At 29.3% G+C, this 17,510-nt stretch overlaps 1 protein-coding gene across 1 annotated transcript in view; it reads right to left on the bottom strand.

Moving 5' to 3' along the window:
• LOC107445139 (uncharacterized) overlaps nucleotides 1–17,510 on the bottom strand; it is a 93,155-nt gene that overhangs the window by 6,813 nt on the left and 68,832 nt on the right. The window contains exons 30-41 of the mRNA XM_087161861.1: nucleotides 16,327–16,443; nucleotides 14,994–15,110; nucleotides 10,716–10,821; nucleotides 10,230–10,298; nucleotides 8,789–8,860; nucleotides 8,563–8,634; nucleotides 8,392–8,466; nucleotides 7,543–7,614; nucleotides 6,369–6,440; nucleotides 6,215–6,286; nucleotides 4,004–4,872; nucleotides 1,820–1,993 (exon numbers count right to left, since the gene is read on the bottom strand). Coding sequence (XP_087017987.1) covers nucleotides 1,820–1,993; nucleotides 4,004–4,872; nucleotides 6,215–6,286; nucleotides 6,369–6,440; nucleotides 7,543–7,614; nucleotides 8,392–8,466; nucleotides 8,563–8,634; nucleotides 8,789–8,860; nucleotides 10,230–10,298; nucleotides 10,716–10,821; nucleotides 14,994–15,110; nucleotides 16,327–16,443 — 1,887 coding nt within the window. The remainder of the gene's footprint in view (nucleotides 1–1,819; nucleotides 1,994–4,003; nucleotides 4,873–6,214; nucleotides 6,287–6,368; nucleotides 6,441–7,542; nucleotides 7,615–8,391; nucleotides 8,467–8,562; nucleotides 8,635–8,788; nucleotides 8,861–10,229; nucleotides 10,299–10,715; nucleotides 10,822–14,993; nucleotides 15,111–16,326; nucleotides 16,444–17,510) is intronic.

The following is a 17,510-nucleotide window of genomic DNA, read 5'->3' as shown; positions in this document are numbered from 1 at the left end:
TTAACTGGTCTTCGAGGATTGATTTTCGCAGTCAAAATTTCAACCGTTTTCCGTTTAGCAAGAGCACTAAAAGTCCTGTGACTGAGTACAATACAAGTTTCAATAATTTTTCCATTATTTTCTTGCAGATTTTATCATAATTTTGCTTCCAAATAAAATTCATTGCTAATCAAAATTCCAATCACCATCTGACTAACTGTAGTTCTCAGATTTCCATTGAAACTCTGTGTAATGAAAAAAGTTTCATCACTTCAAGAGACGTGGGGAATATACCGATAATAATAGAAATCTATTTCTAAACTGATCCTTTTACGTTTTTCATTGTAGATCTGACAGAATAATTATTTTCCCACTTTAGTCCATTTGAAAAATGTAGTTTTTAAAACGTTTATACATCCTTTAAACATTTCATTATTTTCCAAAATGAATCAAAACCTCATAAGACTAAAGGATGTGACTAAAGGATGCAGTATAAACCACAATATATATCATTTTCCCCATACAAGTCTAACTAACATGGTTCAACTTATTTTGCTATAATCCGTTGCAAGTTAAGCAAAGACCAGCGCAGTATAGGATTTAAATAATCAACTGCACCTGCATATATTTCCATTTTATTTAGCTATCAAATTATATAATTATGCTTTCAAACAATGTAAAAGCTTTTGAAGGTTAAACTCGTCGGACCGAAATTTAATTTGTGCTATTTTGTATAAGCAAAAACGAGGTAGTGCTATTTCGTTTCAAGAGTTGGTGATGTTGATATTCGTTCGCGCTTGGAGCTTGGCATCCATTTAGCTGCATATAGGTGCAAACAGGCTCTCTCCATAGGGAAAATGGCTTTTTCCTTAACTTGCAAAAAAGAAATAATATACTTAATTTAACTTAAGCGATTTATTTTTAAGTGATTTGTTCCACGGGAGTTGACCATTGGAATCATTTTTAAAATGTAAAACAATACCATTACTAATTTTATTTAATTCCTTCCATCCTAAAGTTTATATTAATTATAATTTTTTTTCAGCTACTTTGGTTTCAATATAGTTTCATTTCTTAAAAAAATCGTGCACCTTACTTAACAGTGAACTACAAATTCAAAATGTCTATGGGAGAAAAACATTTTTTTAATCATTATGTTAAATTCATCCAAAAACTGAATAATATTTATCAGCTAATAAGAATTGAACAATCATCATTTATCTAAGAACAAAATTACATTCTAAAATAATAATATTAATGTATTTCAATGATAGCTCAATGTTTATGAAACTATTTCAGCAATTTTTACTCTTTTCATTGCTTTTAAGTAAATTAGCTGAAAAAATCTTAATTCTGTTTCGAAAAGAAATTTTTCAAATAACGTATGATCAACTAACTACTAATTCTGAAAATAATTTGATGTTTTATTCATGGAGGACAAATTCTACTTTCTGGTACGTTAGTTCAATTAAAACTCTCAACTACAGAATAACGAAAAAAACATGAAAAATTAAATGCATTGAGAAATTTAAGTTCATTGTAAATTTTATAACTTTTTCATATGAAATAAATCAATTAAGTTAACAATCATAATGTTATGCTACACTGTAAAAAATTCCAAATCAAATTACGGCAAAAAGAACTGTCACCTTGGGTGCAGAATCAATTATAAATTAATTTCACCATGAAAAATTGTACCATAAAATTATACAGCGTATATTTTACAGCAATAATTTCTTTCATTGCAGTGATTTTACAATAAATATTACTGCAAAAATTACGATAAGAATTTTTCTTCCGGAATTTTTTTCAGTATTTAAACGTTATCATTCCGACTTACCTGAATTACCAACTGTAGTATTGTTACTGTAAGACCCTTTTGTATCATTTACATTCAAGCCAAACTTTGAAAGTAATTTAGTATGAAAGTGCAAAGATGAAATCGTGTAGATCAATGGATTGGTCGCTGAATTAAGAGGTAAAACAAATATGGCAGTCCAAGCATAAACCTCCCCTTTAAGAAAAAGTAAATACATAACTTTATTTTACCCTTAATTAATTGATTAGGAATACATATTGTTAATGTGTACACATTATAGAAAAACAGGATGTTTTCAAAATATAAAAATGAACAAATGTCTCGAAAAGTACGCATAGGATTATGAATCTAAGAATGCACATGGGAGTATTTTTAGAAGATATATTCAGGCACCAAGATCAAAATTTTTACATTTCCAACAAATTCGACCCCCGTTTTTTATCATGGTTATAATTACAGTCTCATCTGTAAACTAATTTAAAAAAGCTAGTAAGTCACACAGAGAAACTTCTTTTCTGGATAATCCAAAACTGCAATAAAATATGGTAGTTATTATTTAAGAGTTTGAAATTACCTCACCGTACCTCTAGAAATCATATTTAAAGAGGTCGAGATAGGATGCATCGTTTGAAAATGTTTCACACTGGTCATTTTTTAGATTTTCGATTCGATGCATATTCCCCGACTATTTCTAGGATTTCTGAACAAACTGCTTGTAATAACCACTAGCAATTTTAAAAATATGCAAAAATTGAAATCATTAACATTTTTAATCAAAGTACATTTTTCAGGATTTAAAAATAAATTATAATATTAGTATCAAAATGCCTTATTACCTCTAAAGTTCAAAAACTCGTGTATTAAATAACTCATTAAATATCTCACACCGGAAAGTGGAAAAATTTCTTATAGTGAAGTTATCCTTTAGTGCATGCAATATTATTTCATATAAAAACAGACTATACATTAATCAATACCTTTACAAAATATTTTCGATAGACAAAATTGAAGTTTAGTAAGTAAATTATTTAATCTGTTCACAACTGTGATCAACATAAATTACTAGAGTATTCGAATGAATATATTACATTTTTAACATTTTAATAACGTTGAAAGAAAGAAATGATTCAAAATTCATTTTAAATTATACTTTTGATGAATGTTTATAAAAATACATGAAAATAAAACGTGAACGTTATTTGGGTTATTTTAGTTTTGAATATTTTTCAAATTAAATTTCAGTTGCAATATAAGTAGAGGTACCACTTAATTTACATCGCTGTAGAACTGCGCAATGAGCTATTGGCGACGGTCTGGAAAACATCCCTCAGGATGATCTGAAGACTGCCATCATAATTTTCATCCTCTGTAGAGGGGGTGACATCCAGCCTTGGCAGCTCTACAACCTGTGCTGGCTGCCAAGTCGAGTGTTTCACTGTAGAACAGTTTTACAAGGACCGATATCGCCAACCGTCAGACTAATCAAAGTGAACTGATCAAAGTGGTCATCCACTGACCATTAAATTTCAGCTCTAATGGTTAAAAATATAAATGGAACAACAACGAAAAATAGCGTCAATTTATACATCAATCAAAGACTGCATCCAATATGTAGTTCTTTGAGATTTGCTTACTTTATATATATATATAGATAGATATTAAATGTATGAAAATTGGAGAATATATATTTCAATCAAAATTTATCATGATGTTTCATTAAATATTTTATAAACTTTTCTTGGTGCCACTCTGTTTCAATGGGACGTAGAATACCTCAAACCACAGTATCTATATTAAGTTTCTTAACTAGTGTTTTAGTCTTTTATTACTACAGTACTCACTAGCACAATATCAATAATGTCCTCTACCACGATTAATTAAGCATATTTGGCATCAATATTAATTGAGCAATTTTTACAAATGCCTCACCCTGAAACGAAGCAGTACGAAAAAATTCCAATAATTGATTTCAATAATGAAATGAAAAAGTATAAATCTTACTATAAACTGAAGTAATTTTGCAAATTTTACTACACAAGATTTTTGGTAACCGTTACGTTTATCAATGAAACAATAGAAAAGACAATTATCCAATAACTCTCTAAAAAGATTGTTCGGGAATTTCACTGAAGGCCATATATCTCATTTCAGAAATCTTGCAAAATTGCTTTGATTTAGGGTATATAAATAAAATTACTTGTTTACCAGGTATATTGACACCAAACATGGCTAGCAGACCCATAACAATTACAGGACACCAACACATAGAATTCGTCAGAGCAATCAGCGCCATCTGTCTGCCTATTTTATTTTCCCTCGGGTGACGAGCCATGAGTCGACCCATGTTCTTATAGGACTTCTTAATAGTGAAATACATATACATATATGAACCAACAATTACAAGAAATCCCAAAACATTCGTGCAAAAGAAAATTGCAACCGAATACTCCCAACCAGCTGGTCTGTGATTCGTGATATGAAGAGCCAAACATACGCCAGAACGTGCATAAAATTGCCCCTTGAAGTAAGGTTCAATTACCAAAGGAATCGATGCCATAAAAACAGCAGAAATCCACGATAACGCTATAAGTCTATGCGTAAATCGTATACTAAATCTTTTATGCGACAGAGGAAAGCATAAGCATATCAGACGGTCTAGAGTTATGTAGGACAGTGTTTGTACGGACACTTCACTGGACATAGTGGAAAGGAAACCACAAAAATTACAAAGATCGCTCCTTTTCCATCGGTCAGAATTCTCAATGTAGATTCCTCTGTAGTGGACATCGACACTGGCGATGATGATGAGGTAAATGCCCATTAAAAAATCAGCACACCCTAAGTTGAGAATGAGAGTGGAGCTTATTCTGTTGGCATCTTTTGTTTTGATTCTCCAGACGATGACGAATAAGTTTCCCAAGAAAGCCACCACACCTAGAACCCACAGAAAGGATCTTTGGACTGGAGTTCTCATCAAGTCTGTGCATGAGGATATGACATCAGCTGGGGGTTGGCAATTGCTGAATGGCACTTTTGGAGAAGCTTTGCAACAGAATGTATAGCTATCACTTTTTCTGAAAATTATGAGGATTATATTATTAAAATAAGTATTGCTAAAACACAATAGTATTTTTAACAGTTTTAAACTGATTTCTTTTTCAAAGTTTGGTTTCAAGGTAAAAAAAAATCAATATGCAATATTAAAATTATATTTATCAAGAACATATTTGCAAAACTAAACTGCATATCTCCCCATAATATAAACCTGTAATATTCAAACTTGATCAGGTATTATATTATAACATACTATACTACCATACATAAAGAAATTATTATAAACAAATTAGAGAGCCCAAGAAATAATTATACTCAATCAATACTTTAAAAACTAATACTAAGCATAAACTTGCCAAAAAAAAAAAAAAAGAAATCTAACTAAAACGTGAATAAATCTTATTGCATAATATTGCATTCTAGGATAACTCATGTATTAGTAACTATTTCTTTTTGTCACAGTGACCTGCGACATTAAAAAACGAAAAGTGATCTTGGTTAAACCTAGAGAAAACCATGACGTTTGAATTACTAAAAAATTAATTTCAAAACATGAAAGTGAGAACTAAGTATCGCAGAATTACTTCCATAATACATGATTTTAAGTAATTCTGCCATTAAATTTGTTTGCATATTTTGTTTTTTTTTCAACTTTTGAAACTTCATGATTAACTCTAAGTTTACCTGAATTCAGTATTCCTTTATCATTGAATTTGCCATGAAGGGTTATAAGCACGATAAAGCGTCCTCTTGACGTGGAATCTCTCAGTGCCAATGGAGAGATCAGATACGTAAAAAGCGAATAAAAATAAATAAAGTGGCGTTTCAGATATCTTCAGTATTTTAACAACAAGGAGTTCGAAAAAAATTTGTCCACAGTCTTGAAATCTTAGAAATCTCGCATTTAGAAAAATTTTCAAGTTTGTTTTAGAAATAGAAAAATTTACTTTAAAGTTTCATCGGATTATTAACCTCTTTGCTTCATAATTTTTGATGCGTTATAGTTAAATAACAAATATGGAAATAGGTAATTAACTTGTTTATTCCATCCTCTTTTTTTAATTTTTAATTATAAATCATAACAATTTACTATTTAAAATTAATATTTAATTTATTGATTTAAAACAAGTTTAAAGTAAGTTAGAACTGTTTGCAAATTTGTTTTAAATTTTTTTAATTCATTACAAAAAGCGGTTATTTACAATGTAGGAATTTAAAATTACGCTTATTTAAGCTAAAAACTACTATAACAAAGTATATGAACAGAAACCGTAGCTCTTGTAAATTTCTCAATTCAAAATAAAGCTCAATGTAATATAGTTTTAATTTTTATAGAATAAAATAAGTATTGAATGTACTTACAAATATTCTAAAGAGTCTAATCCTTCAAAAATATCCGATGTGAAATCAACAATATCGTTTCCAGTAATATCCCTTAGAAAAAAATTTTAAAAAAATTATAAATTTTGCTAAATTGAAGCAACAACCATTTTCAAAAACAAGTGAATTTACTTACAATACAGTAACTGAACTCAAACCGTGAAATGCCCCATCTTCTACTTTTTCAATTTTATTGTTTTGCAAACCCCTACGAAAAAAAAAATGAATTTAATTGTAAAATAATTTTAAATGAACTCAGTCGTCTCGACGATTGGATATTTAAATCCATAAAAACAAAATTCAACTGATTGAAATAAAATATAACACTGCTGAAAGAACCCAACGTAATCAAATATTTATACATAAATATTAGTAACAAATGTGCATTAACATCTATTACATAATACACCTATTGCATAATACAACGAGTATATAATACAATTTTATGGGCCGTTGCAGCCTAATGGTTAGAGAAATTTGGAAGGGGGGATCCTAGAATAGCCCACCCAGTAACGATTTTTTTAAACATCACCAAGCAAGTTATTGAAATCTCTCCAAACTAGATTTCTGGAAGATATATATCTTAAACCTGATTGATTATTTTATATGTATACCTACGCGGAAGTTGGATTTCGTTAGAAAAGAGGTAAAAGGGTTTATTTATTTATTTATTTATGCTTCTGTTCTCTTGCTGTTAGAATCATCGTTATTATTTTCTTTTTTAACCGTTATTTAATTTATTACCGTTATTATTTCATTTTTTTAATATTTTTTTGTGTGGTACCGGTTGAAAATGGCAAGCGAATGGACGAGTGAATTTTTAACTTTATTGAATGCATGAACAGGGGAGCGAAAATATTTTTAAATCATTCTTGAAAAATTTCCTGTTCATGTAAGTACATCTGATTTCGCTACTCGCTTATAGATTTTGTTTTATACTGTTTTTTTCTTGTTATTTTATTTTATTTTCTGTTTTTACGTGTTATTTTTACTTATTGTGTTCTATTTTATTTGTTGTGTTCTACTTTTGAGTGCTCCTCGCACTATTGTATTAATATATTTTGCTTTGGCTATTGATACAATATCTGAAAGCACACTTTCTTGCGGATATACGTATATTATATCTTTTATTTTCCGGATTTTAAATTTGAAAATTATTTTCTAATGTAACAAACTCAACTTTTTTAACAATAACAAATGAACAAAAAATGTAAAAAGCTCGAAAACAACAACAGCAGAAAATTTAAATAAAATATTTGATTAACAGTAATAAAAAGCTTCCAAAATTTAAAAAAAATTTAAATACGTACAATTTTTCTAAATTTGACATCCCAGTAAACGTGTTTCTTTTAAGAACTTTCAGAGAAATATCAGTAAGATTCCTAAAATGATTAAAATAAGATTAATTGAGCTAGAAACCTATAATAAGGTATATAAATAGCAAAAACTTGATAATTTTTGAATAACATAAAAATATATTTCGATATCGATGATTAGATTTGTTAATTCTATGATATAAATTTTAAACAAATTTCTTTTATAAATACTTTTACTTTCATAAAAAAATATCAAATTCCTTACCGATATATTTTATAAAGGACAATAAAATATTTCGCCCGAATATTTAGTACTTTGTTATTTTATAAATATGTTTTCAAATAAAATTATGTTTTTTTTTTACTTGATATTAAATTATTTGACTTGGATGAAAATCACTACGTTCGGTGATAGGCAAGAGCTAATTTTTTAATTTCCTGTCCATACTATTTCCTTAAACTACATTGAATAATAACGAAACAAGAAATAACATACTCTAACATTACAGAATAATACTATTTCAAAATCATATCTGTTAAATTAGAAACCGAAAATGCTTAATGAAAAAAGACTATCGCATACATGTGAAGCTATATTTGTTAAAACAATTAAATATTTTCATACAAAAAAAAATGAATTTTTCAATCTCTTTAGTTAAGCACAGGCGCTTTAAAAATTATTCATTGTGATTTCCTGTTTTTAAATATAGGCAGTTTAGAAGTTGTCCTAAAAACTTTTATTATTAATCACATTTATTTTATATCATATTTTATTAATTCAATTTACTGGAAATATTTATAGAGAAAAAGATAACTTGTGCGACTACTGTTGATGGTACTCACAAGACAAGGAGACTCTTCAATCCATGAAATGCATCTGATGAAATGTACATCAGCGTTGGATTATTTTCAAGATTTCTGAAAAATTACAATAACATATTACAAAGGAAAATATCAAAACAGCTTAAAAATCAAAGTATAAATTAAGGTAAACAAATCTCTAACAATACTCACAAATACCGAACATTGTTTAATCCCTTAAATGTAAAGTTCGAAATAACCGTCAGTTTATTATGACTCAAGTCTCTATGAAAAAACATACAAATGTTTTAAAAAGATTAATCACGAAGTTGAAATAAATCAAAAGATCTCTCAATAAAGGAAAAAAACATACAATTCTATTTCTAAAAACTGTGTAATAGTTAAAACATTCACAATAAACTGTTAAAAGCATACTTACAATTTGTATAAATTTCGTAGACCTAAAAATGCTTCTGGTGGTAAAACCGATAAATCATTGAACTGAAGATAACTAAAAACATAAGTTAAAATGCATGGTAAATAAAAATTTCAAAAATTCTGGGAGAAATACAATCATGTATGTTTTGTTCTTTATAATTAAATGGCGTTAATATTTATTACTTGAAGTACAATTTAATTATTCTAAAATAAAAAGGAACTATTGAATTATTTTTAAGAAAAAAGTAATGCTATCTAATTCATTTTAGAATGTAGAAATATTAGTAACTACTGATTAAACCTTTTATTTGTTTCTTATTAATGAGATGAAATTCCTTCTGTAATTTTGAGAAAAAATATATAAACTCTATGAAAGTAAACTTTTTAAGCATTAAAATTTCATGTAAAAATTTGTATTAATGCATTAATACTAAAATAATCTATCAGTGTGCTTTCATGAGAAAGTACTAAGGTTTTCAGAATTTATTTAGATGGAAATATTTTTTAACTTCTTAAAGTATTACTACATAATATTTGGCCGATTTACATCGAACTTGATACTTAGCCGATTTACATCGAATTTGATACTTAGCTGATGATACTTAGCCGATTTGCATTGAACTTACATTTACATCGAACTTCATACTTAACCGATTTCAATTAGACTTGATACTTAGCCGATTTACATTGTACATGATACTTATCCTATTTACATTGTACTTGATACTTAACTGATTCACAGCGAACTTGATACTTAGCCGATTTATATCGAATTTAATGTTTGAATGATTTACATAAAATATACATATGGTTTTATACATTTATCATTCTTAACATATCCTTACCAAATTTAAAGTAGGAAAAGTATGCACATTACGATCGCAAATTATTATTTAAGCTAGGAAAAAGCAAATACGCTATCGAAATCTGCTGAATCAGTTGTAAAGAAAGATAGATAAAAACAAAAACTTTGAAACTAATTTGAATAATGGTGAAAATTGGATGTGTTTTTATTGCTTACAATTTTTCTCCGTTTCTTCTAATAAGATTTAGATGTTTGCTTTCTGTCCCACTTTCCTCATTAGTAATTTGTTAGATTTCTATAATGTTTTTATTTTTATCCTGGCTTAAAAATTATTTCGCAGCCCCTCAATTGTATGATTTTTGCACCTAATTTTTAAAAAGAATTCTAAAAATATGAATTCCACAGATGTTCTTTACGTAACACCCAGTATAATAAGAATCGAAAAATATTTCTTTAAAACTATCAATACCTTCTCTTTTAAATAATGTTTCTATAAACATAACCTTATTTCACATAAGAGAGGAAGAACTATGCTTGTAGTTAATTATTAAAATTCGCCATATAAACCATTAACCAATTAAAAGCTAGGTTGATTAATCTATATATTTGCGTAAAAATGAGTGTGTGCAATACTCACAGTTCCCCTAAACTCCAAAATCTTGAAAAGTTAGTGTTTCCTAAGTCGAGCTGATTGCAGCTAAAATTCCTGAAAATAATATAGAATTTATGATTAAAAATTTAAAGAAGAAAGCTTAATTAAAAAAGTGTATGAAATAAAGTGTAAAAAATAATAAAAAATCAAGCAATATTTTAAATTAAGTTTTAGATGAGACAGATAGAATTGTTTCATAAAATAATTAACTTTTTTAAATTAATGTTAAATTTTATTATCTTCTAGTTCGTAAATCTTTATTTTTCCATGTTCACTAAATTTCAAAAAGCGAGGAGAACATATTAATAGAAAACAATCATTTAAGATTGTCTTCTGGCAGAAATCTTCCACAAAAAGCTATACTACAAAAAAAATAAATACTGCATCTCTGAAATTTTGTTTTCTATTTACAATAAAAATTTATTTAATTAAATTAAATTATAGAGAAAAATAGTTTTACTGTAAACTTACAGGCTTCGGATTTCGTTTGAAAGATCAGAAGGTAACAATGTTGCATTCGAGCCGGCGCATGATACAAACAAACCGATGCAGGTACAGTTTTCAGGGCAGATAAAATCTAGAACAAATTAAATCTAAAATAAATACGGAAGTAAAAGACTGAGATTTATCTCATACATTTATAAAAAAAAATAACTGAATAAATTAAGATGCCTATAATTGAAGCAAGGCACAAAACCATCCCTTTCCCTCCCTTGTTTCTCAAAATTGTCTAATTTCGATTTTCGAAAGCCTTTTATTTCAGTTTTAATTTTTTTAATGATTCAAATAAATAAAAAAACATCTACACTGTTTGAAATTTCTCGGAAAAAATGGTTAAATTCCAATTTATGGAATGGTTATTTTACCATATTTAATCAACACAATCAAATAACCATAATTAAAATGGTAATCAAACTGTTAAGTTTGAGAAAACTGTTTATTAACTGCTTTCACCTTATACTGTCAAACAACCAGAATTTTATCGCTCCAACTAGAACCACCTCATGAAGCTATTTAGTTCTTTGCAACTGCGTACATATCATAGCTGAGTGGGCTAATATGTCAATCTCGTGGCCGGCAGAACTGGAGTTCGAGTCCTCGTGTTGACACCACAATATTTCCTCCATTTCCTTCAACACATGAAGAATTTCCAGTGTCCGGCACTCTCCAATGCCCATTACCTTACGAAAAGCCGAGCTCCTATGTCTAGTTGAATAATTAATTTTTTTACGTTTTTGAAAAATGATAGTTGTAAATGGTTAAAAACCGTATAGTTTTGTATTCATGGTTTTATAACCATACTTTTTGTAAATGGTTTAAAAAACATAAAAGAGAAAATGTTTTTTACCGTAAACTTTACGGTTAATCGGACGGACAGACAGCTGCCAGTTATTTTACCATAATTTTAGAAGAAAAATTTTAACAGTGTATATAAAATATCATTCTATAATATATATACAGTTTTCCTGACCCTCTTACAGCACTGAAAAGTAACATTTTTCACTGGATTTGAGCCCCGTTTGATTGTTCTGTTTAGATAGATTGTTCTAAAATGCTTCTTTAAAAAACCATTGTGCAAAGAATAGGGCAGAAGATTAGTGTTACAGCACATGGCAGAAAACCTTATAACATGTGCAGAACTATAAGACTAAAAATCTATATTATATAAAACGCTAATACGTACGTATGTATGTATCAATAAAACCGATGATATTTCTTTTCTCGCGCTGGCAACAGTTTTCATTTTTAATTGGTTGGATTCGGCGCGCAAGAGCACGTAGTTAGCAACCAGATAACGATAACCAGAGTGAGCATTATCAGGTTGTTCAATTCAGGATCATGCACTAAAAACATGACAATATATAATTTAAACTCAATTAGGAATTAATTAATTAATTGAAGTGAGAATGCTTTAAAAGGCCGCTGTTGAATTGATATTTTTCTACTGGGATCTACCTAAACGTCTAAAAAACGTTTAAGTGTTTGTATTGAATGCATTGAATTTTTTTATATTTCGCGTTTATTTATGCATTGAATTTTCACGCTTTAAAATGCAGAATATTAGTGAAGCAATATTTGATAATTTATTTTGCTAATATGTTTCTTATTTAGCTAATGTTTTGATTTTTTCACCATGTACAATCTAAATAGCTAATATACTTTTTTAAAAGCCAATAAGAACATTGGTAGAATTCTTCTACATAAGTACAATACTATGTCTTTGATGGTAAAATACTATGTCTTTGATGATAATATATTATGTCTTTGTGCTAGAACATTGTGTTCATTGGCGAGCGAGCGCAGCGAGCCATGGTTCACGGCGTGAACCACATGGGATTGCGTAGCAATTCTCGGGGTTGGCGAGCGTTAGCGAGCAGGGGACGGAGCCTCCTAGTAATCATTTAAAGAATTTCTGAAAATTTTACACTTTCATATTTATTTGGAAGTTCTTTTGTTGAAACAGTTTAATAAGCTCTGAGATTTTCTGTTATATGTGTCCAACTTGTTTCTTATCATTTTGTATTAATCAGATGAATTTATCTTCAACTAGTATAATAATCTTAAACACATTGCTTTATTTTTTTCAACTCTTTAAAATTTGTAAATGGTTAAGATAAGAAAAATATTAAATCAAAAATTTATTATAATAACTACTCAAAACATTAAACTTATTTAAAATCATTCTTAATAGCTGATCAACAGTAAAGCGGAAGATATAGTATTTTGAAATTCATCAACACTGCTTGAAATTCCGGATCAAATAAAGGCAAAAAGTACCGGCACTCAGGATGGCAATACTTTATATTGTAAAACCCATTTAGCGATACTTGTTTCTGAACAAAAAAAATCTAGTATACGGAAATTTTTACATTAATAATTTCCGTAAAATCACTGAATCACTCTAATTAAATAAGATAGGTTGAACTCCGACCCACCCCAGGGGGGTATACGGCGATAAAAGTAAAATTATTACAATAAATTTCTCTAAAAACCAAAATTACAGTAAAATTTTGCCAAATGACAGTGGTGGTGATCAGTTAAAAATGGATTAACAATAACCCTTGACAATTAAAAACATGTGTTAAAAGCAATGAAACCCAATAGCGCCGGTGTGAATGTCGAGAATTAAATGATTATAATAATAAGGAAACAAGAGATAAAAAAAAATCTCAAAACTAAAATCAATGAAAGCTAAAAGTCCAAATAGTAAATATCTAAAAGTAAAAGTCTAAAAGTAAAAATTCAAAATGTAAGTCTAAAAGTTGATTAGTAAAAATTAACGATGACATGCTCTATTGTAGGTTCATGACTGGGGTCAGTTGATCTGGGGCTAGAATGTCCTCAAGGGTTTGTTTAATAATTTGAGTCACAATTTTCCTGCAGGTCAATATAGCGAAGAATTGATGTTCCTCTTCGCAAATATTCATGTGGGTTCCACGAAGTGCCCGGAATCTTGGACAGTGCTTAATTAGATTATCAATGTCCTGTCTCACTCCACAGTAATTGCATGAAGCTGATTTTTTGAAATATTTTTGTTGATTGGTCCCGAACACTCAGTGGCCAGTAAGGAGTTGGTTTAAATAAAAATTGGCCTGCAGGCGCTTAATGCTTGGGTCTTTAAAAAATTTACAGGTTTGTCTTCCCTTGTCACTAGACCTCCAGTCATCTCTCCAGCGGTTAAAAGTAATGTTCTTAATGTAAGATTTAATTTCGCATTTTTCACCCGGGATCTCAAAATCAATCTGGCCAAGCTTAGTGGCTTCCTTAGCAACCCAGTCGGCCTCTTCATTCCCTTCAATGCCTGAGTGTGCTTTAATCCAATTTATATTATAGTTGCTACTCCACATGGCTTTGGTGTCTTCTGTAAGTTTGAAGTGTTTGCGTGGGTCCTCCAGGCTCATAAGTGAAGAAAGGGAATCTGTGTAAATGCTTGCCATTGGAGAACCCTGGTTTTTAAGCAATTGGAGCGCTGTCTGTATCGCAAGGAGCTAAGCCAGATAAATACTGCAGTTGTTATTTAAACGTGCCGAGATGGTACTGATGGTTTTGCCATTTATCTTTATTACAACACCATATGCAGATTTGTTTATAAGTCTACCATTGTTCTCAGTTTGAATTCTCGACCCGTCTGGGAAGATTTCAATGCCATGGTTAGTTGGAAGAAATTTCCCCTAGGGCAACGCGAGAGAGTTTGAGGGATGAACCAGTTTGGGAGGTAGTAAGAGGTGATCAGGAAAGTACATATGATTTTCAAGCCAATTGAAGTCTTCTATCCTCCATTTCCAGATATTTCTTTTAATGTAGATCTCGTCAATGATTTTATAGTAGATTGGTTTTACTCCGGCCAGTATCTGGAGTGCATCAGTACTGACAGTCCTATAAGATTTGGTAATGGTAATAAGCGGAATTCTTTGAATTGATTTTAGTTTTTCTCTTATTTTGACTGTGTTTCTAAACCAGACACAGGCCGCATAGATGATGATTCTCTCGGTTGCCTGGAGGTAGATCTTATTAAATAAAAATAATTGTAAAAATTACGGTATAATATTTTACGGTTGAGTGGATTTTACGGATGATGCACCCAAAGTGCCGATATTTTATACCGTAATTTGATTCCCAGTTTTTTACAGCATACTTTAAATATGAATTCGATGTAACAATTTAATCATTCATACATATTTTTAAAATATATATACGTGTATATTCATAGTATTTATTTTTCTTAAAAGAATGGTTTTAACAGCTTACCACATAAAAGCTCATCGTCGCCAATTGGGCAATTCCATTCTCCGTTACACAATTTGTTTAGAGGTAAACAAGCACTTGAATTGTAGCATTTATATTTTCCAGGGCAGACGTAGTTACCTAAATATATATTTTTTTAAACTTAATACAATAAACAATTCAATAAATCTAAGATGTAGAAAAGTAAAAGTTGTCTTTGATTATATATTCTTTTGTTTTGTGTTTGACTCCGTAAACATACTTACCAGTTAAATGTGTTTCCGATGTAGTTTTAAATGTAGCCTTTAGAAAATACTTAGGTATTTAAAGCTATAATTAAATTTTAACGCCATTTTATTGCCAAATAAGATTTATATCAATCAAATTCCCTAAAGTAATACATTTTAATGTATATCTACCAGCTAATAATACAACTTTTAATCATCTCTAAGCCGCCAAAAGCAGAATTTATCTTCAAAACCATCAAACAAAATGTTGACTATTTTCTGACTAACAAGAGTGTTCAAACTGAAACAATAGCATTCCGGTGACAATACAAATTGAGCGACAAAATAGAATAATTCTTCTGCTAGGAAGTCTACTTTAAAAAATTTATTTTTAAAATTACTATACCACTTTATTATTAGTAATTTTATTTTGTTTAAAAAATAATTTGGTTTAATAAATATAGGTTTAAATAATGACGTCCTGCGGCAGAGTGCACGCACTTCTAGCTCTCGTGCTACAGGTCCTGGGTTCGATCCTCGGATAAGGCAAGGTTGACTCAGCCTTTCATCCTAACGATAAAATGATTACAAAGCATTTTGGAGATTAAATGCTGGGGGTTCCGCATTTAGCTGACCACCCAACCGGAACATCTGCTCCTGTACTGCTGAGCCCAAGGTCAAGAAAACTGAGATGGGCACAATGGGTTTTGGCTCTCTATGAGCTAACTTGACAATGAGTATTGTTTCGTTTCAGTTTAAGTAATAAAGTAAAACTTGGTGCTAAGTGCAATGTAAACCTTTTTTTGCATTTATGTTTTTAAAACGAATAAATAATGAATGAAAATTTTTAAAAAAAAAGTTATTACTTTTTTTTTATTTTATACATTTTCAAAACCCCACACTCACATGTTTGTGCCGATGTAGGTCACATCTTGAAAAGATCTGAACGTCTATTGCAGTGACATTATTCAAGCCCCGATCTCGCTCAAAAATAAGTTTGAATTTAATTTCAAAAATTAAAAAAAGTTCTTTCTGGAAATTCCTTTTTTTTCCCTCTAAAGAATAATTAATGTATGCTTTTATTTGCGTCTTTTACATAGTGAATTACTCAACAGAAGTTAGGCACCTACCACAATTGATTTCATCTCCGCCACCAATACAATCCCATATTCCATTACAAATATACATAGTTGGTATGCAGTAAGAGTTCGGGCACTTAACATATTCGTCTGGACACTGAAAATTCTCTAGTAAATGGAAAGAAAAAGAAATTAATTCTCAAGATAAGTATCATATAATTAGACTAGCATTTTATAAAATACCGAGCTATTAATAAAGTAACTCTTCTTTCATGTGACTTTGAAATTAAATAATCAGTTATAATTTTTGAAAAAAAATTCTTTTCTTTAAATACTCTCAAGCGCAACAAAAATTATTTTATAAATATTTTTCATGGGTGCATACAATAAAAACTTCTAAAAATCTCTTAAAGGATTACGATTGGCTATCTCATAATTTAAACAAAAATCTCAGATCAATATTAGACTTTTAATTTCCAGATAGATTCTTGAGGTATCAACTGTATTTATACGATCATTTTGTTAAGCTTAATGGACACAGGACATTCGAAACAAAGGGTGCATTTTTTATACTATCATTTTTAAATTTCAGCAGTAGCATTAATAGAAGTCTGTGTGCAAAATTTCAGAAAAAATACTAAATAGTTTTAAATTTATAGCTAAAAGTATAGTTGTTAATTGTTGGTAATTAAAAAGCTTCTTGCAAACGATTTCTAATTTTTTTAATAAAATTTTTACTCAAATACGTTGTTTGAAGCATTTAAATAAAGTTAAGTGATTATGGTAACTGTATAAAAATGTAACGTAACTAGGCATTGCAGTTTTATTTTGTCATTGAAAATTTCTTCAAAAAACACGCTTTACTTATGCTTGTTCAAAAATTAAAAAGTTAAATTAGAATATTGAGTAATTAAATGCATTTAGAATTAAACAGAACACATCAAAGAGTATCTGGAAAAAAATATTTAATTGCAATAAAACAAAAATTGGTGCCTTAGGAACTTTTTGAAGCTGTGAGAAATTCCAATATGTGAAAAAGCAACTTAGTCAACGAGAACTACATATTGATTTATGGACATTAATAAATTTATAATCTTATAACTCGATACGAAAAAATTTGATTTAAAGACAGTATGTTGTTTATTACTTAGTAATATGTAATTTTATTAGTATCTCTGAAATCAAACAATGGAGTTTTGAAGGATTTTTTCTCATTCTGAGCTTCCAGTGTCCCC

This window comes from Parasteatoda tepidariorum, chromosome 1, assembly GCF_982258835.1.
Source record: "Parasteatoda tepidariorum strain Cologne lab strain chromosome 1, Ptep-v5.0, whole genome shotgun sequence".
NCBI classification, from domain to species: Eukaryota; Metazoa; Arthropoda; class Arachnida; order Araneae; family Theridiidae; genus Parasteatoda; species Parasteatoda tepidariorum.
Note: the sequence above shows the minus strand (reverse complement) of the source record. Positions and strands in the feature narration are given on the sequence as shown.